This window comes from Penicillium verhagenii (genome assembly GCF_028828195.1).
Source record: "Penicillium verhagenii strain IBT 33310 chromosome Unknown utg000002l_segment0_segment0, whole genome shotgun sequence".
In the NCBI taxonomy this organism is placed as follows: Eukaryota; Fungi; Ascomycota; class Eurotiomycetes; order Eurotiales; family Aspergillaceae; genus Penicillium; species Penicillium verhagenii.
Genome location: NW_026643166.1, coordinates 3,071,651 through 3,092,656, shown reverse-complemented (window position 1 = coordinate 3,092,656; position 21,006 = coordinate 3,071,651). Strand labels below are relative to the sequence as shown.

Below are 21,006 nucleotides of genomic sequence, written 5' to 3'. Positions count from 1 at the left end.
ACTAAAAAGATGATTCCCAATTGGTTTTAGGTAGCGATGCAAAATTCTTGTCAAAAGCTTAGCGGATCCTTTCGATTGTTTTCCACTTGTTCAAATGTTCCAAGTTTGGATCTGATTGGTGTGTATATACCAGACTGTTTATACCTACCAAAATTCTGTGTGAATATATCACATGTGCATATTTTCAAAGAAATCATGATGGACATGCATGTGTACATACTACATGTACCTGCTTAGGAGCTCAAGTTGTAATGGACATCTTGATGTCCAGGTGTAGAGGTATGCTAAAAAAAGGTCGCCCAGATGGTTGTACCTGAGGTTGAAGGTATTACATTACTATAGGTGAGTGATTGATGAAGAGTGAACTGAAGGCAAGTGATTATTATAATTTTTTTTGACCACTACGTAGTGGTGCATTGGGGGCGCAAAACCCCAAAAATAGCGCACTAACTAAAAAATAGACAGAGTGTGTCATGGGTATGTAGTAAGTAAAGGAAGGGGACAATCCCCGAGGATCTAGATTAAGTGCAGTGGTGTAGAGGATATAATGCAAATAGTGGGCACGCGAGACAAGGAAAGAAAGCAAAAGGGTATGCGAGCCACTAGGGCACAGCCAATGAAAGTTGGAGGGGTATAGTTCAGTACTAGGCCACCGGTGGAATGGAAGATGGGCCAAATATACTGTACAGTTCCATCCATTCCAACTAAGCGCCATTCTTTTGTGTGTTCATGTATATAAGAAGCCAACTCCGCAAGAAATCTACAGAGTAGCCTTGGGCTGAGTATTCTCCCGAGACTCAACATCTTCAAACGAAGAAATCGAGTAATCCACATCCTTGGCACGCGCATTCCAGCGCATATACCACGGCCCAGCGAAAAGCTCATCCATCTGCTCCATAGAAACGCCCTTGGTCTCAGGCATCCAGAAACCCAGAATGACCAAGCCGAAGAAGCAGATTAGCGCCCAGAACAGGTACGCGCCCCAGACGTCCAGAGCAAACATATTCGGCGTGACGCGGACAACGGCGAACTGGAAGAACCAGTGCAGCCCCATTGAGATACCGTAGCAGACGTTGCGGATGCGGGTGGGGAAAATCTCGGCGCCGTAGAGGTAAGGGATTGTGCAGAGGCCGATGGACCAGCCAACGGCGTAGATGAAGACGGACGCGATAGCCGCGTTCGAAGCATTGGTGTTATCTGCCGAGCCTGGCTGAAGGCCCATGTAAGCGCCCATGTAGATGTGTGCAGCGAGTTGGAGCGAGAGGCCCGTCAGCGCACAGCGACGACGACCAAAGAGATCGATAAGGCCCCACGTGAACGCCATAGTGAAGACCAGCTTGACGATTCCGTAGGCGCCGGATGAGATGAGCGAGGCGTTGCTGCCGGTGATGCCGGCGTACTGGAAGATGGTAGAGATGTAGTAGGTGATTCCGTTGCCGCCGGACCACTGGGCGATGGTCTGCATGGCCATGAGGAGCCAGAAGCGCTGGCGGTAGTTCGGATTTAGTTGGGATTCCTTCAGGGCTTGCCAGTTGGAGATGGAGGCGAGGTCGGCGCGCTGCTTGGCTGCAGCGTCGATTTCGTCGAACTCGGCCAGGATGCTTTCGTCGTCGGGGGTTGTGCCGCGGAGGCGGGCGAGGACTTGCTTTGCTTCATCGTGGCGTTGCTTGGAGGCGAGGTAGCGGGGTGTTTCGGGGCACCAGAATGAGAGGACGAAGACGATGCCGACAGGGATTAGAGGGATGGCTTGGACTAGTCGGTATTGGGTGCGGGTGGCGGCCATGTGGAGATTCGCGCCATAGTTAATAAAGAAGCCTTATCGGCCGGGGAACGGGGTTAGCAGGGGTCCCTTGTAGTAAGAAAAAGAGAAAAGAAAAAAAAACAATAGATAAGTGATAAGAGACATCTGAAATGCCAAAAAAAAAAGAATGAAATAAAGGAAACTCACCAATTGCTAGAATTGCCAGTAATGTCACCATGGACAATCCGACAGCGAGACCTCGAGTCGCCTTTGGTGCCACTTCCGATAGGTACATGGGCGATGTGACTGTGAGGAGACCGGCGCCCAGGCCAGCGAAAATGCGGGAAAAAAGCAGCAAGCCATAGATACCGGAGGAAAAGACTTGAATAAAAGTACCAATTCCCCAGACAATAATAGCCAACCGGAAAGACAGAATACGACCAAGCTTATCGTTCAAGTACAGAGAGCTCAGCGCACCAAAGGCCGCGCCCAAAGTCAGAAACGACGAGATATTCGCCTTGCGGTTTGTTAATCCTGACGCATTTCCCTCCCAATTCGCAGAAAGGAGATCATAGTCCTTTTGGAATGATGGCAAGGATATGCTGGCACTAAACCCTCCCTCATCGTAACCTACAGTATCAACGAATCACTCGTTAGTGTCTCGCGTAACAAAAAAATCACCCCTTACTCGCGCCATATCCAACGAACATGGGCACGCGACAAGTCTCACGCGCAGTATAACGTACCTTTTGGCATGCATCCACAAGCGATAACCACAACGACAAAGGCATAGTATGGGGCTGTAGTCCATCGGGACCGATCCAGCCATTGCATGATGGCGATATTCACGGGTAAGAAATGATCGCAAGGATCGAACGAGTGTGGAGGCCGTGAGATGTGGAATCTGGGGAAGATAGAGCTGGGCGGCAAGGAGTGGGAATGTTGAGTGTAAGTGGATAGAAAGGACGAGAGGGCTTTCTGTTTCGGGATCCCGTGTTAAGTTTTCGGTCAACGTCCGTCTGAATTTTCGATGCTCTCGAACCTCCCCCAGCGCCCCTCGATTTCACGACTGACCCACGTATATCCACCGCCGTACCATGGGATCCACTACAACCATTACCCACTTACGGAGAAACCACGGAGAAAAGAGAGAAAGCATAAAAAAAAAGGAATGGAATGTAAGTACATGGCAGAAGGCGTTATATGTTGGTTGTTTTTTTACATGTAGACTGTGGTTTAAAACTCATCTATACTGTAACACCTCATATCAAGACAAACCCACGACGGCCATATGGATCCTCTTAATGACACTGGTTGATAAAGGAAGAGAGCTACTATATACTGGGCTTGAAGTTTAAACAAGGATCTAGTCCGGCTTTGTCCTTTCCCCTCAGATGTACGATGGGACTACTAGCTGCATGAGTTGCGTACCTCATGATGATTAGCTGCATACGCGGTTTCCTTTTCCGCTTTAGTGCCTGTGCCACCCGTTTTTAGCCGACTAAATCACGATCCGTGATGATAATCGTATACCCCATCACCTGTACGACATGCTCTCTGAAACATACTACATACCTGAGGTGCAAGAACACGGGCCTTGGACGTGCAGTAGTTTTGTTGGGACGGCTTCGATCAGGGACGAGGCTATAGCCCCCATATCCACCAGCCGCGCGGGACCCCCCCCTAGTGGAGAACATCCGTATGCACTTTCCAAGGTTGCGGACAACAGTACAACGCCGGCTGGGACGTGTATTCAGTACTTGTCTTCACTAACAACTTGAATACCTTCCGACTCCCTTGGCTTTGCTTTGTAGTCTCCCATCTAATCCCTTGTTCTGGACAACTTCGGCTTCGCGGTCTTGTTCTTGTCCAGTGGACTGCGCGCGACCAGTTCACGGATGGTGAAACCGCGCGTCTTTTCTTTTCTTTTTTTGCAATCGCATGCAACTAAACCTCCAAGTTAGTGCTACAATGCCGGTGGTATTGATAAGAAAGTAAAATATTGAAAAGGGCTCGGGAAGTATGGAGTATTTCTTGTGAATACCATTTTAGGTCTAGTGTCAATTGATCCGATTCAACATTAACATTGAATGGGAGGATCTTCGATGTTCTCTCTCGATCGTGCTACATCCCTACTAGGTAACAGTCTGTGCACTTTCAAAGCGGTGGAGTGTCGCAAGTCGTCAATAGTGATTATCACTATCTTTGACATAGCCGTGGAAAATACCATGCTAAATCAACTTGTATGTCTAAATCGGCTGCAACATAGATCGTGCCATTTGCAGTTTCGTCTCTGGAATAATCCCCATTGTGACAAGCGTAGCGATCACACGCACACACCACCCTTGACAGTTCTCCACGACAGCCTTCCTATTGACTGCTCGGGGAGGCACTTCCTCCTCGGCGACAAACCTAACCACACTCTCCTGTGTTGGGACCATAGCAGCCAAATGATAAATGTTCAAAAAGTCGTCGGCATTGACAACATCCACCATACCATCCGAGGGCTCATACGTCATATGCTCAGCATCTCCTTTGACCTGATATTCGTAGCCAGGCTGATTTTCACGAGCGAAAAATAGGGACCAGTGCAAGGGCTCACCCTCGCCTTGGATGTAGTGGATGAGAGAAAGATAGATTATTGGCGGTGAATGTGATGACGGCCCCCGGTCACTAGGGGATTGAGAGGCGATGTATTCGGTCCATTCATCGGCACCTTTTCTTCTCGTGAATGTGCGACCGTTGACTTCGCATACCTCTCTTAGGCCGACGGTTTGTATTGGAGTCTTGAGGGTTGGGTAGTCGCTCATTTTACTGTGAGTCAGAATCATCAGCACGTATCGGGTAAACCTTCGGGAGGTTTTACCTGCAGAGAGAAGGGACAAAACAAATAGCAAGGTGAATAAAGACCCAAAAACTTATGAAAGTTTTTATTGATGACGAAACATGGGTTCAAGTCTCTTTTGGAGAGAACCTCGGGATGATGAGTGAGTCGCACCAACAAACCAGCATGAGGCTGAGCCTGCACAAGGCTGCAAACATCCTTGTCAGTTGTGTTTTTGTGTAGAAAAACCAAGCGTGGAAATAAGGTTAAACTGGGTGGAACCTTGGAATCCACAGAAAAATGAATATCGATCTATAGAGCATTTGAATTCGCCCATGATGATCTTCCTATCAAACATATCTGAAAAGACAAGAAAATATCATAAACAGCGATATTTCAAAAATATCATTTTCTCTCTGCGATGCTTCACATTGCAAGGATGTGTCAAAATTACTGTACTAAAACAGAGAAGGCGATAACGCTTTGGGCCTAGTACAGTCAAGTTGTCAACCACCGCGTTTTCTGGCCCCTTTTTGGCAAAGACCGCAACAAAACAACACATCACGTCTGTCGCTCAGCAATATACTCCATCCTTCTTCGAAACCATGTTCGCCACAAAACAAAGCGTGCAAAACGCGTACAAAAATGCGCGAGATGCGTACAACGACTTGGAAAAGACGGACCAGAATTCCATGAGACTGAGATTTGCAGCAACCTCCGGGTGCATATTATCCTTTCTTCTTACGTGCATCAGCTTTCCAAGATTCGGAACCCTGGTATGCTGGCCATTATTCGTGATCTGATACTGTTGTATACTTGGTGCCGATGTCTGACTGCGTCTAGTATCTTATACCATGTATATGGTCCGCTGTGGCTATGACACTTGTTCTCCGGAAGTTCAAAATCAATCCGATAGCCAGTATCATGTTTGATCTCTATTCTGCAGGCTTCATCGGTTTCTATTCGTTCGTCATGTTCGTTGGTATAGGATTCGGCGCAAGCGAGTGGCTTTTGGTCGTGCTTGTATTGCTTTTGGCTTCGGCGTAGGTTTTCTTCGACAGCTGTTGTTATCCCCGGGCTAACGTGATCTAGAATTCTGCACGTGTCTTTAGCTATTCGTACGGGCTTACGAATGTGGAAGGGGCGATCGTCGAGTGGGGCGGGTACAGTTAGACTCCCACTCTAAGGGCCTTCTCACTGCACATGTGAGCAGACAGAAGATAAACTTAAGTCTAGTCTCACCTCGATTGCTAAGGACGAATTACTTTCAATGTAACATGGCAACTAGTTGACAGCTTAGACTGCATTTGGTGGAGCTGCTTATTCAACGTCGTCGATGAATGTCACCCTTTAAAATAGATCCTCGAAAGAGAAATGGGAAAAGTTCCAAACGGATGAAAGGGGGCCCCTGTTCGGGTAGATTGTGGATGAAGTTAAAGACTTGCCCCAATGCATTCAACGTTCTCACTCGCTTATCGGGATCGTCGGGAACAGAAAAGCTGAACAAGTACGGCGTGTTTAGTCTTTCTATTGTCCAGTAACAATTTTCTCGCCGGATACGTTTATAGATGATCCATAGAATTGCTTCGTCGTCCAGACAGGTATCTTCGGTAGAAAATAGAACATTGACAAATGCCATTTCTTGGACCTTGGCAGGGAGAATGCTCTTCAACCTCGAAGAGTAAGGAAGGAGATGCCAATGGTGGTTCTCGGAGCAGGGCTTTTGAAAGATAGATAAAGTCTTTGCTTTGACAGCGCTTGGCCTAGAGTAGTGACTTTCAAGCTGGCGAGGACGCGAGGACTTGAGAACTTGATTCATTTCATCACCAGATACGAAGGTGTTTAAATACATACCAGTAATGTATAATATGAGGTTTAACCTTGGAGGAATAGGGCTTCGCTAGCAAGCAAATATTCACTGAACAATAGACCTTGAAAAAGAAGTGAACAAAATGCAACGATATTGGCTTGAATTGAGGGGCTCAAAAGATGCGAGGAAAATTCACTTAAGATATCAATTAGGACTTTTCACCAACTTCGAAATTTTCGTATCAAGGTTAATAAAAGGACATTGAATACTATCCGGCAATATGCTCTTAAATAATGAAGACCCCTTACCTCTTTGCATACTACACTAACAGTCTAAGTAGAGGGTAATCGAGATTTGTGGAGACTAATTTACCTAGACTCCATCTAATTAATTGTGTTTAGCGAGCTTGGGATCTTTGAATATGCGATTTTTGGAAGTCAGTTTAGTCCTTGGCTCTCTCCTAGGAATTGTGCTGTTTTTGCGTTGTCGTATTTGGGTGTAATGTTTGTTGGGGACATGTAGACGGTAGGATTAGAACCGAGGGTTCCAGGTTTCAAGGTTGATGAAAAATTCCGTTATTCAAGACGCACATGAAATTATGATTTCTAAGATTGATAGAGAATTTATTCGAATTCAGATAAGCGAGCAGGTGAACAGCAGCGATGTGACCTATCTGGTGTTGATGCAGCTGATCTATCATAATCTGGGGGCACATCCCGTGATATCATCAAACAGGGGAAAATTCTAGAAGCAAACGGAAACTCAGGGGAATTTTGTTCTAATAGGGTATTGTAAAATATGCCCAACGTAGAATTTTCACTCCTCAACTTCACTAGTGGTTGTGATTTTGCGTTTCTAATATGTTAATAAGAGTTGGTGGTGGTGGTGGTGGTCTGCGTATGACGTACTATCCATAATGGAACCCCACATCAATACCCCTGAGGTGCAAGCCTCAAATATTGGAAGTTTTTAAGCCGTACGGAATATCCGGTTATGAAGATTAATAGAAGCATAAAGCCGCCCCCACAGTGTACTGACGTGGAAAGGGAGCCAAAATTAGGTCACATGGCAAATTTGGTTTTCTTTCTGGGCCTGATTCGTTTCAACCTTTCCAAGGTTATCATTTATCCAAAACAACTTTAACAATAACCACGAGCATCCGCTCTAAAAAACTCCACATACAACACACCGGCTCCATGTACAAACGAAACCCAACCTACGTGAATAAAGAATAAAAATTGATAGCTCGACAAGCTACACCGTAAAGCCGCAAGTCCCATCTCAACAACCATGGGTCAGAAACCATCCGTTCCTAAGCCAGGAACAACAATCCAAGTCATCGGAGCCGGACTCCCCCGCACTGGAACCGCTTCATTCAGCGCAGCCTTGGAAATCCTCCTAGGCGGCCCCATCTTCCACGGCGGAACACAAGCTACCCTAGGCCCCCCTATCCAGATCCGAACATGGATGCAGGCCCTTACGCACTGGGCCGCAGGGGGAGAAGACGACCAGAAGGCTGTCCTGGAGCTCCTAGCGCGCCAGTATGATGGATACGCTGCCACGACGGACTCCCCGGGCTGCCAGTTCGTTCCTGAGCTAATAGCCCTGTACCCGGATGCCAAGGTGATCTGTACAGTGCGAGATCCGATTTCGTGGGAAAAGTCCATGAATCAGGTGATGCACTATACATTTCTTTGGTTTCTGCGTGGCGTTCTGTTTCCGTTGCCTGGAATGAGGCATTTTATGGACTACCTTGGGCTGTTGAATGTGCAATGGGTGAGGCTGTACCAGGAGGAGATTCCTACGCGGCAGACGTATTATCGGCATATTGAGTGGTTGAAGGAGGTTGTTCCTGAGCATCGCCTTGTTTTTTATGATGTTCGGGATGGATGGGGGCCTTTGTGTAAGGCGCTTGCGAAGGAGGTCCCCAAGGACATGCCATTTCCGCATATAAATGATGGCGAGGCGATTGAGAAGATTGCGAAGTTGCATATTCGTCGGGGATTGGCACGTTGGGCGTTTATATTTGCTGTTGGCGCGACTGCATTGGCCTGGGCGTTGTACAGATAGAGCACATACTGTACCTACTAGATTGATAGATTGCATGCGCATACATGGAAGGATACCTAAGTAGACATATGCCGGTAGATACCTGAATATTCTTTACAAATCTAGATCACGTCTATATTTGACTTGAAGGAATGACCATTCTGGCTTCTTGCCACCTGGGCACCACTTTGGAAAAATGGAAGGCTTCACTGTAGTCGAAGCAAGTTTGTGATTTAATGACGTGGCCAATGTTTGAATTGAAAGAGACCTTGCAAAAGCATTGGAACGCACTAGGATAGGTATGGTTTCATGTAATTGAAAATTTGATCTATATGTATCCTTCTGTTATTATGTTATCACATAAGGTCAACACTTAGGTCATGGTAACCAGCTCCTCAGCGCTGGTAGGGTGAATAGCAACACAGCTATCAAAGTCAGCCTTGGTGGCGCCCATCTTGACAGCAACACCAAAGCCCTGCAGCATCTCACCGACGCCAAGACCCAGAATGTGCAGACCGACGACCTTTTCTTGAGGACCGGCACAGATGATCTTCATATTTGTAGGATTCTTGTCTTTCTCTGACGGCGGCATAAGACTGTAGTACATATTGGTGAACCGGGTTGTGTAGATCTTGATCTTATCATCGCCATACTGCTGGCGAGCCTCGGGCTCGGTGAGACCAATTGAGCCAACTTCGGGGTGAGAGAAAACGACAGTGGGGATGTTCTCGTAGGAGAGCTTAGAAGTCTTGAGCTCATCAGGGCCAAAGATACGGTTACTCAGCTGACGACCAGCGGCAATAGCAACTGCGCGAAAAAAAGGTTAGCAAGTTTTAATCTTGTAGTAGAGGTCAGTGCCACTTACCAGGAGTCAACTCGGCCTGGCCAGTCACGTCACCAAGGGCGTGGACAATCGCATCGTCGGTGTTCTGGTACTCGTCGACAATAATGTGACCAGTAGAGCTGACCGTTACCCCGGTCTTGTCAAGGTTTAGGTCCTCAACCTCTGGGATACGACCAACAGCCCACAGGAGCTCATTGACCTCCAATACGGTACCATCGTTGCTGGTCAACTTGATCAAACGATCCGCACCTTTTCCGTCGCGGATGAGCTCAATATTCTTGAAGCCTGAGTGATGGCGGTGCAAGTTAACACCAGCAAGCTCGTACCGTTTAGTCATGACATCCTGGATCATAGGGTCAAACTTGCGCAGGAACTTATCACCACGGATGAACATGTGAGTCTCGACATCCATGGCATTCATAACACCGGCAAGCTCGACAGCAATGTAACCAGCACCAACGACGGCAATCTTAGGCGGGAGCTCTTCGATCTCGAAGAACCCGTCGCTGGTGATACCGTGCTCGGCACCGGGCACATTGGGGATGTTCGGTCGCCCACCGGTTGCAATCAGAATTTTCCTTCCATAGTAAGGGGCAGTGGTGCCGTCGGCTTTGGCAACCTCGATAACATATTTCTCGATCTCGTCATCTTCGTCGTCATCTTTCTCGACAATTTTCTCAACGAAACGAGCTCGGCCGTGGACAAGGTCAATGCCTGCAGCTTTCCAGTTACCCTCGTAGGCTTTGTTCAAGCGCAGGATCTCTTTATCACGGGCCTCCTTGAAGGACTTGTAATTGAACTTGGTGCCAGCAGGAATATCGTATCCGTAGTATTTGCCAAGGTGAATTGTCTCGTTGACGGTTCCAGCGTTCCAGGTCATCTTTTTGGGGACACAACTATTTTCCCAGGTCAGCTCTGAGCTCTGCATTGGCATGTCATGCCACCACACCAATTAGTAGTGATGAGTTAAAATGGTTTACAAACATACCCAACGTTGACACAGGTACCACCGGAACGACCGCTCTCAACGATCAAGGTCTTTTTCTTGTACAAAGCTGCACGACGGGCGCTACCACTGCCGCCGCTACCACCTCCTAGGACAATATACTCATATTCATTCTCTTTCAATTGTTTGGTAGGAGCCATGGTGGAAGAATTGCTTTCGAGGACAGGAGTGGAAGAGGAAAGGTGTCGGGTGATGGAAGAGAGGCGCGAGGTAGGAGTAATGGCGGGAACGAGATGGTTTATGGACGCCAGATTTCGGTTCACGGTCGGGCGGAGACCGGTATGGATATTCTTAGCGGAAAACCGGGTCAAGGAGGAGCGAAAGCTGATCCGGGAGGTGTGGGTGGAGAGAGAGCGGGAGAGCATGGAGAGGATGGAGGGGTATGTACAAGAGGGGTGCTCAAAAAAAAATCAAAGTATAATACACTTATAGTAGGCGCCGAATATGCCGATGATTGATAATTGATGCGAGCCCAGAACCAGTAAAGCCCAAGTGAGATGCATTGGGTTTGCCAATCGGCTGCAGTCAGCCCCCACACCGCCTTGGATGATGTGATCAAAGAGTAAAATTGGCTGATGAATAATCCTGACTAAGCAAACTTCAAGACCTGCCTGCAGACTCTTCCAGTTCATCCATAGTCCATGATCAAGTATATTTCTAGAATTATCCCAAATCCCTTTCATTGCCACTGTCTATATGAGCAAATGAATCGCTTGGACTGAATACCCAGTCGAGCGCACTCATGAGTCATGATCTCCTTGTTCTGCATTGCGGGATTACAAATCCGCCGAGGCCCCTTCTGCACAGTATAAGCCAAGCTGACCCCCGGATTTGCATTGACTCGGAGTTCAATGTAAAATGGAACTTACGGAGCTAGTACTTGCTTATGATAAAAGTGGAAAGAGCAATGGGCAGCATTTCCCACGTAAGCTGGCAAAACAAACTTTAGGCTTGGCGTTTCGCAGCAATCTTACACGAGTCACCAGCATAGTAACATGTAACTATGCATTGCATCGCTTATCTAATTTGATCACGAACACTGGAGCGCATTCGCAATATACTATCCTGAAATCAATCTAAACATTGCCATCTAGTATTGATGTTACCAAAGATCTAAAGCGGGTCTGGAAAAGATGTTTATCTGGTCTTCGGTCCCCAGTCTTCGGTCTTGGTTTTAAGCCCTTGGGAGGCTGGACGATATCAACGGTTGACACTTTTCAAACAGTGCCCACCCCTGGGAACAATCTCCACAGTCCAAGAAGATGGATTCAGTTGAAACAAGAAACAAAAATCCTCGTGGGTTCATTGCCCTTGGCCAAATGAAAAAGAAAGAAAACACAGGCACGGGGCTGCCCCTGCGTTACCGGCGCACTCACATTCACGAGAACAGGAATGCAAGGGGATAAACTAACCTCCCTCCCTTCCAATCAACACAGGATCCGCCTTCATACCTCCGTAGTAACCAAGAAGTTGCCTGGTTAGCCAATGGAGCAAGGCATTTTTACCTCTGAGAAACCACCTCCTTCGTAGCCTGTCCGCCTTCCATGCCCTTTTCTTAGACATTCAACAGCAGAGCCTTTTCTTTCCCAGGTTTCCGACATTTCTTTTTCCAATTATACCCTACTTATCTGTCAATATGCGTTTCTCGTCGACCTTCGCCATCGCCATCACCCTGGCTTTGGGCTCAGCATCGAAGATTAACATGAGCTGCCAATTCGCACAGGACAAGACTGGCATGGTTCAGAGTCCCTACTGCTGCCGCGACTTGACGCCCGCGAGAGGAAATCCCAAGGCCAACACGGCTAAAGACTGTATGTATCCAAATCTCTATTTGGCACATTCGCTTGTTCTATGTAAACAAGAGGAATCAGTTAGCTAATCCGCTCTCCTGCAGGTGTTCTGTTGAAGACTCCTCAGCTATGTGAAGATCAGTCTCGACCTGCATGCTGCTATGATATTGTAAGCGACTATCAAGTCGACCATGCTAGTTGATTTAAGAGGAGCAATGGCTGACTTGTGTTATCTTTTAGGGCCCAGAGAAGATCTGTACCTCCCACGCTATTTTCCAGAATGCGGCAGATGTTTAGAATTGGAGACGAGGACAAATGGCACGGATTAGGTCTTGTTGATGACTGAATACGACTGATTCACGACCGGGGGATTACTTTTCGCGAACCTATTTCAGTTTCGATAATGTCGGCTGGATAGAGATTGAATTATATACTATGTACTACTTGATACTTTTTTCATGACATCCATTTTCTTTAGTCAGACTCGCACCTGGCTTGTAGAGGTGCCAGTGTGTGTTGCAGGGAGACATTTGTTGGCAAAAAGCAAGAAATTAAAAATTGGCTTCTTGGAAATATGTAGGGGATCTTCATGATCAACCCAAGGATATAGTGAGTATCGCTCGAAATAAAAACGCTACAATGCAATGCAAAGGCTGTGAGAGAAAGTTGACATGATCCAAGAATCCAAGATCCCCATCAGCGGGAATCAACACTTAGCATCCTCTCAGTGTTCCTCCGGAACAGTTTCTCTGCCAACCCTGGCACATCCGAACAAAGATCCAAGCACCATTCCGTGAAAGGGGCGATGTCAATCCCAGTAAAGCGAGTGTGAGGCCAGTCGGTAGCATAGATGGTTCGATCCGGAGCAGCCGCAAGGAACTCACGGGCCATGGCCTTTAACTGGTGCTGAGTTCGGTCATTCGTGAGGCGGTAGGGAGCAGAGACTTTAATATAGGTGTTTCCGGCTTGGAGTAAAGTAATCAAAGATCGGAAACCGGGGAGTGAGTATGAGTTGAAGGGGGTGTTGTTTTCACCCTGAGGAAGAGATAACTCGGGGCTGCCAAAATGGTCGATGCAGACGTTCACGCCGAGTCGGGGCACAATAGATTCGAGCGCAGGCACCATCTTCAGAGGAAGGTAGATCTCGATGATCCAGTTCCGATGACGTGCAATGTCGGCGTGTCGTAGTAGTGTCTCCTCTAACTCGGATTGCTCCATTATTTTTCCGACGGACTGGAGGTTGACTCGAAGACCACGAACTCCGAGTGCATGCCACTCATCTAGCAGTTCGGATTCTGGTTTCGTGGTGGCCGGGTCGACAACAACCACACCACGGCCTCGTGATGGGCCGAGTTTGGTTAGTGCAGCCAATAGGCAAGAGTTGTCTGTGCCATAGATAGAGGGCTGGACGAGCACGAGGTTCTCTACGCCGACGGTCGACTCGAAGGCAAGAGCGTCGGCCAAGGTGTGTACTGATGGTTGATATACTGCTGATTTGGAGACTGGGAACCGCTGCGGTTCGACGACATGCATGTGGCTATCCCATGATTGCGCAGGGAGTCTTTTGTTCAATGTCGTGTTATGGCTTATCCCTCGTTGGACACGCGGCGAAGAAACCGCCGTTAGTGATAGACGCGGCGATGTCAATATATTGGAGGGGGGCTGCGTGGAAATCAGCATGCTGGCGGGCGAAAGAAGCCAGGGGTTATAGAAACGATAATCTAGTAGGGGAAAAGAGGAAGAGTATAAAAAAGGAAAAGGCCGAAACAAGGACACTCAACTCACCGATGCGCAGGATCTGATATTTGCCCGTACGGCAGCCCTGACCGGCAACATGCCGTCTTCGTCGGTCAACGTCCGTAGAACGTCTAACTAACTGGTTTGAAAAAAAGCAGGAAATATCGATATTAATAAAATCAAAATCAAAAATTTCTGAAATTAATGTGTGCCGTGTACTCCGTACGAATCCACAATATGGGCCTTTTGAGAATGTGACCCGCTGCTGCTTTTGAGCGTCAAGCAGGAATAAATTATAGGTGAACGTGGGATATCCAAGGGCCGTTTAGGGAAACCGCGGAAGTCGTCCGAGTGAGGCTACCCACTTTGATAGCGGAGGTTTGGCGAGGGTTTTGGCGAGCGGCAAAAGGGTCTTGGAGAAAGATTTGAACACATTCCCACCCCTTTTGTATTCAAGGCCTGTTCATCTAAGCCACCTTGTGTGGAGAAAGAAAATTTCATTTTGCCCAAGAATTCAGGGGACAAAGCGAGGGACAAAGCGAGAACACGGAGCGGAGTCCCGAGGTCTCGGGGTGGGTTGTAATACGGCTCGATCCGACCTGAAGAAATAACCTGGAGCCGAGCCGCGTCCCGGTAGTATGGGTTCTCTGCGAACGTGATGCAATGCACTGAACACCACTTGGCCTATACTTATGAACGACCCCACTAATATGCACTATTCCACTATTTCATCACTAGCGTCATCAGATTATCGCGTCATCTGACACTTATTGACATGGATTTGATCTATTGGCTTTTATACCTACTCGATTACTACATATATTTGATATCTGCATATTAACACCTAACATATCGTATAGCTGACAATCAGTCTCACTGTATGTACTTTTCCCCCTGGGAACTGGTTTTCGATCAGGTACATATGAATCCACTCAGATTTCAGTGCTGTTCTTTTCCAAGTTTGTTCATGAAGTTATGTTATGAGTAGTCCTTGGAAACTTTCTACATCAATATCAGAGAACATCAACATATACCTAGTAGGTACCTACTACGTATACCACCCCAAACAGCACTTGCTCCTACAGTCAACTGGTAGTACCTCCGGGGCTCGGAGGTTTGGAATTCGCCTAGAGATATTGATTCCTGCCTGATTTCCATTACAAGGTTCCTGGGCAAGGCCCCGCCTGCGTCTAACAAGTTACATATCTACTATGTACATGGAACTTTGAAAGCGGTAGTAGCTTGAAGAATAAAAGAAAACGGAGTACCGCTGAGACTTCATGGATAGTAGTAAATTTTTGAATATTCCACAAGGCTGAAAGTTGAATTCATTCTTCCTCAAGTGGAAGATGAAAAATTGTTTATAAGAAGGCTGCAAATTTTTGCATACAATATTTGAGCTATTCAATCCATGAATTCAAACAATCTTCGAAGATTACATGGTTTGAAATACTTCAATTTTCTAATGCCAATCAACCGGTTCAACTCCAGTTTCCGAATTCTGAGAAAATCAGCACCGAGAAGACTGGATACATTACTATGTATACTATACATAACCGACCTCTGAACGCTAGTCTACATGAGGCTAGTGCCCCGCCTAGTGAAGATTTTTCTTGACGAACCAAAAAAAAAAAAAAAAAAAAAAACAGATAAAGAGATTATTTTTCAGGAAGAAAAAGAGAACCGAACGCGGGGGTCGAACCCGCAACCTTGAGATTAAGAGTCTCACGCTCTACCGATTGAGCTAGCCCGGCTGGGCTTGTGAAAGGGGAAGCCAATTTTGATTACATAAACTAAATATTAGGGGACCAGAGCTACAGCCTGCAGCAATCTTGCCTCCATCAATGAGGCGCCGGCGAAAAAATAATCTTGGAAGCACAATAATGTATGTGAGATGAAGGGTTTGAATTTTCATACACATGGTATCCTACGGAAACGGAGCCCTCTTTATTACTCGTTTTTTGGCCTTTGGTTCATCTTGTAACCAATATTGTCGAGCATTCACTGTTTTTTGCCCCCCGGCTACTTCATATTTATGTACTTCGGCCTCGGACCCTTAAAAGGTCCGCGGGCCGCAACTCTCCGCACTTCAACCTTCACCTTCTCCTCCCTGCATTTAGCGCACGAGTCAAAATTTATCAACGGCCATGCCGGAAAACGAGGCCCAACGAATACGGGGTGGCTCAAAAAGTTGCACAGAATGTGAGTGGTGATACTCCCGGAGAAGAGGGAAATGAACACTCGTCTTACGTTTCACGACACCTGCAACAGGCAGACGCCGCAAAGTTCGCTGCATTCGGGTCTCTGATGATGCTCTGGCTTGTCGGAGATGCGAAGAACGGGGCTCAGAATGTATTCCCCAAGAATCTAGACCCACTGCGTCGCGGAGGGTGCCTTCTCGACAACGGATATCCCAACTTGAATCGCAGGTATCCACTCTCATCAATGTTGTTCATCGAATTGAATCAAAACTCGGCCTCCAGATGGAGTCGGCTTCAGAGCTGGCTATAAGCCACCCGAGCCCTGAAATGGATACTTCGGATGATGAATCCAACATGTCGGAGATCCTGACAACAGAACGACCATCACACCTACAGTCGCTCTTTCAGAATGACTGGCTTAGCCTAGACAGCCGGCAAAAGACTGGACAAATACAAGAACGCAGGGAGAGAGCATCTGCTAATCTGCTGGATACCGCGAGGGAAGCTCTTCAAAGCTTGATCCCACCAAAATCCGAAGTGGCCAAAATTTATGCCTCAGCATTTGAATGGCTCAGGATACTTCATGCCTTACTTCCCCAACCATTTGTCGCACGGTCTGATGATGAAGCGCTGAAGAGTTATGATAACATGAGAAAGTCGAATGTTGACACTATGACACTCACCTCGTGGATGCTCACATTGGCAATCACTGCTCGGCAGACGCCACAAGAACGCATTCTCACACCTGGCCAGCCTGGGGAGTATATTAAGCGCCTTGAACTCGCCCGAGCAATATCTGATGCCGTGGAGAGAACAATTATATGTCATGATCGACTACTGAGCTCGATATCGGGGGTTATGATATGCTTGCATTGGATTCGACTGTAAGTAATGGTCTGTTTGTCTTCATCTTCTGACCGCCCCACGATTGCTAAACATTGTATATTCAATATTAGTCAGCTGCCCCAAGGGAATTTTCAAAAGGCTTGGGTTCGACTACGACATATTAGTGCGATTGCTGAGTTGATGGGACTACCCAGGGCATCTCAAGCTACCCAGCGAAATGGGACATCGGCAATAAATGAGGACAAGACCCAGCTTTGGAAAGCTCAGCTTTGGGAAATGATTTGTGCAGCAGACAGGCTATTAGGAATGATCCTCAATCTTCCAACAGATACACGTTGGCAACGATGTATCAAGGACGAACCACTGTCCGTCAATGGCGTCGTTCAGGTTCGTTTGTATTTTACCAAGCTGGTGGATATTGCTGGCAAGATTCAACATTTGGATGAAGTGAACTCAACACGTGAAAGTACTGCCGAGGTTTTGAATTCTACGTCGGAGGTTATCGAAGAGCTTCGGTCGCTTGCCTCTCAGACTCCTGAATCATGGTGGACTCAGCAGATGGAACGCGTCGAGCCCGATCATATAGTACAGGTCACTCACTACTACTTGCTTCTGAGGGCTTACATGCCGCTTACTTTACGCCAAGACTCATCGGAAGATTCCTTCAATACCCGACTCGCCTGCTTTCAAGCATGCGAATCAGTAATACAGCGGTATACCGTTCTTCTCGAAATGCTACCTCCAGGATTCTTTCTCTACACTATGATGGAGATACATACCTTCACCGCCACAGTGATCCTGATTTTGCTTTCTCATACATCAAAAACCAATCAACTATTCAGTCTCCAAGTTGACAAGGCAAAAACCGGGAGAGAAGTGGAACATGTCATCAATATCATGCGCAAAAGAATCAGTAATACTCACACCTCACGAATTGCCGAAAATGCGGTTAATACCTTGTCTTCTTTGATCAATCTTCTTCAAGAAGATGAGAATGCCACTGATGGGCGCAAATTGATGCTAGATGTTCCTTTGTTGGGCAAGGTGCACATTCAGCGTAATAGTCGTGCATTACCGGCTCAAGAAATAGGAGTCGTCAAGTCTTCGCACACTTCATTGAGATCGGCTACAAGAAGTTCAAACCAGAAACCGCTTCCTCCCCCTCTTGGTGCAAATCCATCTTCCTCTGGCTTACAGGAGATCCAACCGTGGGACGATCTCTCCTGGTTTATTGAAGAAGACCCTGCCTATTTTCTCCAGGATACGCTCATGGCGGATCTTTTTGACCCCAATGCACTCCTGTATAATGGGAGTGATGGGTTTTCATCCTTTAACTGAAATCAATACTAGATATATCTGATAAAGATCAGAGTTTGGCAGAAATACCAACTTTCCCCGTGGCTGGTCAATTATCCTACATTTATTTCAGGCTTTCAACCACTCATTACAATTCAGAGTTGCAAAGCAAGAGTACATAACAATGGATGGGTTCCTCCAAAAACCGATGATGATGTCCGACGCCGGGAGGAATCTCTACTTGACTTTTCACAACTCAAAGAGCCTTTGATAACAGACTGAAGGAGCACGACAGCCCCTAAATGCGCATTGAGAGGAACTAATATTGAATACATGACCCCTATTTCAGGTGTGAGGGTAGAATCCCTGGACTCAGCAGACAGTCACGCCCATAAAAAGAACCCAGAATTGCGATGGCCAAACCAAGATTCAATAAATAAAAAAATTCGAAGCCGAGTGGACATCAGAGATGGTAAATGCGTTATTCAAGCCTTAGCCAGGTAGGCTTGTTGGAACCAATTGTTGAATTCAACAAGCAAGTGCTGGCGATGAGTTTCAATGAGATCATCCTCAACAGCAGCCGGGAAATAAACTGCCAGGTCGGCATCGAATCCTTGCCCATCCTCGTGCTCCTTCAATTGGTGGTACACTTCAACCATGTGAGTGTTTCCCTCGGTGAATCCTCGGAACTTCATCTTGATAGGATGGTCTGCAACCTGATCGATGAAATCCGGGACCTCATCAACGAGAATCATGTTGAAGAGCGTGACTTTGTCGCCCAGTGTTTCCAGGACAGACATATCGGTTGAGCCTGGGACGGTGTAGATAACCCAGTGCTCTGGGTGGGAGGCAATCTTCTCTGGATCAGGAGAGCCCTCTCCCGCGAACCACAAGTGGAAGTCCTTGACTGAGAGGCCACGAGGAGATACATGGATGCGAGATGCGCGCCACTTTCCGTTGGAAGCGGCGGCGGTCTTTTTCCAGTAGGCGTCACTGGCGGTGATTTCGTCACGGAGGAGCTCTGTGAGGCGTTCTTCACCCAGCAGACGGCGCAATAGCATCACTGATCGACGGGCAAAGGCGGCTTCAAAATCCTTGCATCCACCCTCGACTTTGAAATTACTCTTGATTTCCAGCTGGAAGTCCGGGGAAGGGAAAGTGAGAGGCGCCATCTGGAAAGCCGAGAATGAGGAAATGAATAGAGCCCGGAGGAAAGAGTTGATTGAGGATTGGAACTTTGAAAGTGCTCTAAAATATGATAATCTAAAAAGATGCAAAGCTGTGGGAATGTCATCAATTATTTATACCTTTTCCGTAGACTGAAGTCTTGTCCTTCATCGAAAGCCCAGGTGTTGACGGACCCATGTTTCAACTTTCCCACAGATTTGCTCTGAAGCCTTCAACTACCCATTATTGGATCTATAAATGACATGACTGCCCCGCAAATTACTACCATATATAGCCTATTGTGGCGGATTCATGCGACAATATTGGTTCCTAATGAGATATTTGACGGACAATTTCTCAAAAGCCGTCCGCATGCCGCATTGTATGGCAGTGGGGCTCGGCATGCGCACAAAATGGCGTCCGCGGAGAAGTTTAGAGACCGAGGCCGGCTCTGATCTACAACTCTATTCAATTCACCTCCCTATTGATCAGAAACCCCGCCTCCGTGACTTCGGAGCTAAAAGGGTTTTCACATTCAAAATATTCCTTGTCGCTTTGAATACTCATATCCTATATCAAATCCACGCCTCCGAATACTTGGACTCAAAAGGACAAAACAACGACACCCATACCTGCGAGACACCACAACAATAACACCCGAGTTTCAACCATGGCAAAGTCTCTCCAGACCCGTGGCGGTCCTTATGCCTCAGATACCGCCGGAATGGGTGGTCTACCAACTACAATCCCCGATGTCCCAGTTTGCGCCGTCTTCATGGTCCTCTATATTTGCTTCGCAGCCACAAATATGACAATCTTCCAGAAGAACCGTCGAAGGGGCCACAAGTTTATCCCTTCGGCCTTGATGTTCGGTTTCTGCATGTCAAGAATCCTCACACTTATTCTCCGAATCGTCTGGTCCCAACAACCAACAAACATCAGGGTCGTTATCGCCGCCCAGATCTTCGTCAACGCAGGTGTGTTGATTCTATATATTATAAATCTGGTCCTCGCACAGCGAATCCTACGGGCAAAGCAACCGCATATTGGTTGGAACCCCATTCTGCGCAAAGGTTTCAAGGTCATCTATGCGTTAATTGGAGGCGCTTTGGTCATGGTTATTATAGCCGTTGTTGTGACTGTCTACACTTTGAACCCACACGTCCAGCAAAAATGTCGCGATGTCGAGCTCGCGGCTCTCACATATCTTCTCATCTTTAATTGCCTCCCCGCCCTTCATATTGCTGTCGCAGTTTTGTTGCCGAAGTCAAAACCAGAGGAACGTTTTGGACAGGGAAGCTCTGGAATCCAGGTGCTGATTGTGACAATGTCTGCATGCTTCTGCATGATGATTGCAGGATTCAAAACTGGGGTTATGTGGAGCCCTGCACGTCTTGCCACGGATGCCGCTTGGTATGACTCCAAGGCTTGTTTCTATATCTTCAACTTCACTTTTGAGATTTGTACTCTCAGCACCTTGACGTTTAGTCGCATTGATAGGCGATTTTGGATTCCCAATGGATCTACACAGCCGGGGGATTATAGGCAGCTTGGAATGCCCACGCCAGTCGGGGCTGACACCGACTCGCTTGAAGTCCCGTCTTTCTCGCCGGAGAAAGATAATCGAGAAGCCTGAGAAATATTCCAAGTCTAGGATTGTGAATTTCCAACTTGATTAGTATAATACATAGATCT

The 21,006-nt window shown here is 47.1% G+C and overlaps 9 protein-coding genes across 9 annotated transcripts; 4 read left to right on the top strand and 5 right to left on the bottom strand.

The window, feature by feature from the left end:
* Nucleotides 1-760: 760 nt before the first annotated feature.
* On the bottom strand, nucleotides 761-2,575 carry N7466_001130 (uncharacterized protein; the record flags this gene model as incomplete). Its single annotated transcript, XM_057160528.1, has 3 exons — nucleotides 761-1,815; nucleotides 1,949-2,371; nucleotides 2,488-2,575. The coding sequence occupies 3 exons, from the start codon at nucleotides 2,573-2,575 to the stop codon at nucleotides 761-763; spliced, it is 1,566 nt and encodes a 521-aa protein (XP_057026776.1).
* A 1,415-nt stretch (nucleotides 2,576-3,990) lies between these two features.
* N7466_001129 (uncharacterized protein) lies at nucleotides 3,991-4,551 on the bottom strand (the record flags this gene model as incomplete). The annotated part of the gene is made up of 1 exon (XM_057160527.1): nucleotides 3,991-4,551. One exon carries the CDS (start codon nucleotides 4,549-4,551, stop codon nucleotides 3,991-3,993), a length of 561 nt encoding a protein of 186 aa, XP_057026775.1.
* Nucleotides 4,552-7,665: 3,114 nt separating this feature from the next.
* On the top strand, nucleotides 7,666-8,445 carry N7466_001128 (sulfotransferase family protein; the record flags this gene model as incomplete). Its single annotated transcript, XM_057160526.1, has 1 exon — nucleotides 7,666-8,445. The coding sequence occupies one exon, from the start codon at nucleotides 7,666-7,668 to the stop codon at nucleotides 8,443-8,445; it is 780 nt and encodes a 259-aa protein (XP_057026774.1).
* A 352-nt stretch (nucleotides 8,446-8,797) lies between these two features.
* Nucleotides 8,798-10,639, bottom strand: glr1 (glutathione-disulfide reductase GLR1; the record flags this gene model as incomplete). The annotated part of the gene is made up of 3 exons (XM_057160525.1): nucleotides 8,798-9,231; nucleotides 9,290-10,164; nucleotides 10,257-10,639. The coding sequence occupies 3 exons, from the start codon at nucleotides 10,637-10,639 to the stop codon at nucleotides 8,798-8,800; spliced, it is 1,692 nt and encodes a 563-aa protein (XP_057026773.1).
* Nucleotides 10,640-11,910: 1,271 nt separating this feature from the next.
* N7466_001126 (uncharacterized protein) lies at nucleotides 11,911-12,361 on the top strand (the record flags this gene model as incomplete). Its single annotated transcript, XM_057160524.1, has 3 exons — nucleotides 11,911-12,085; nucleotides 12,169-12,233; nucleotides 12,305-12,361. The coding sequence occupies 3 exons, from the start codon at nucleotides 11,911-11,913 to the stop codon at nucleotides 12,359-12,361; spliced, it is 297 nt and encodes a 98-aa protein (XP_057026772.1).
* Nucleotides 12,362-12,760: 399 nt separating this feature from the next.
* On the bottom strand, nucleotides 12,761-13,744 carry N7466_001125 (putative TIM barrel metal-dependent hydrolase; the record flags this gene model as incomplete). Its single annotated transcript, XM_057160523.1, has 1 exon — nucleotides 12,761-13,744. One exon carries the CDS (start codon nucleotides 13,742-13,744, stop codon nucleotides 12,761-12,763), a length of 984 nt encoding a protein of 327 aa, XP_057026771.1.
* Nucleotides 13,745-16,284: 2,540 nt separating this feature from the next.
* N7466_001124 (transcription factor domain-containing protein) lies at nucleotides 16,285-18,186 on the top strand (the record flags this gene model as incomplete). The annotated part of the gene is made up of 2 exons (XM_057160522.1): nucleotides 16,285-16,886; nucleotides 17,013-18,186. The coding sequence occupies 2 exons, from the start codon at nucleotides 16,285-16,287 to the stop codon at nucleotides 18,184-18,186; spliced, it is 1,776 nt and encodes a 591-aa protein (XP_057026770.1).
* A 443-nt stretch (nucleotides 18,187-18,629) lies between these two features.
* On the bottom strand, nucleotides 18,630-19,316 carry N7466_001123 (uncharacterized protein; the record flags this gene model as incomplete). Its single annotated transcript, XM_057160521.1, has 1 exon — nucleotides 18,630-19,316. The coding sequence occupies one exon, from the start codon at nucleotides 19,314-19,316 to the stop codon at nucleotides 18,630-18,632; it is 687 nt and encodes a 228-aa protein (XP_057026769.1).
* Nucleotides 19,317-19,981: 665 nt separating this feature from the next.
* Nucleotides 19,982-20,947, top strand: N7466_001122 (uncharacterized protein; the record flags this gene model as incomplete). Its single annotated transcript, XM_057160520.1, has 1 exon — nucleotides 19,982-20,947. The coding sequence occupies one exon, from the start codon at nucleotides 19,982-19,984 to the stop codon at nucleotides 20,945-20,947; it is 966 nt and encodes a 321-aa protein (XP_057026768.1).
* Between the last annotated feature and the right edge of the window lie 59 nt (nucleotides 20,948-21,006).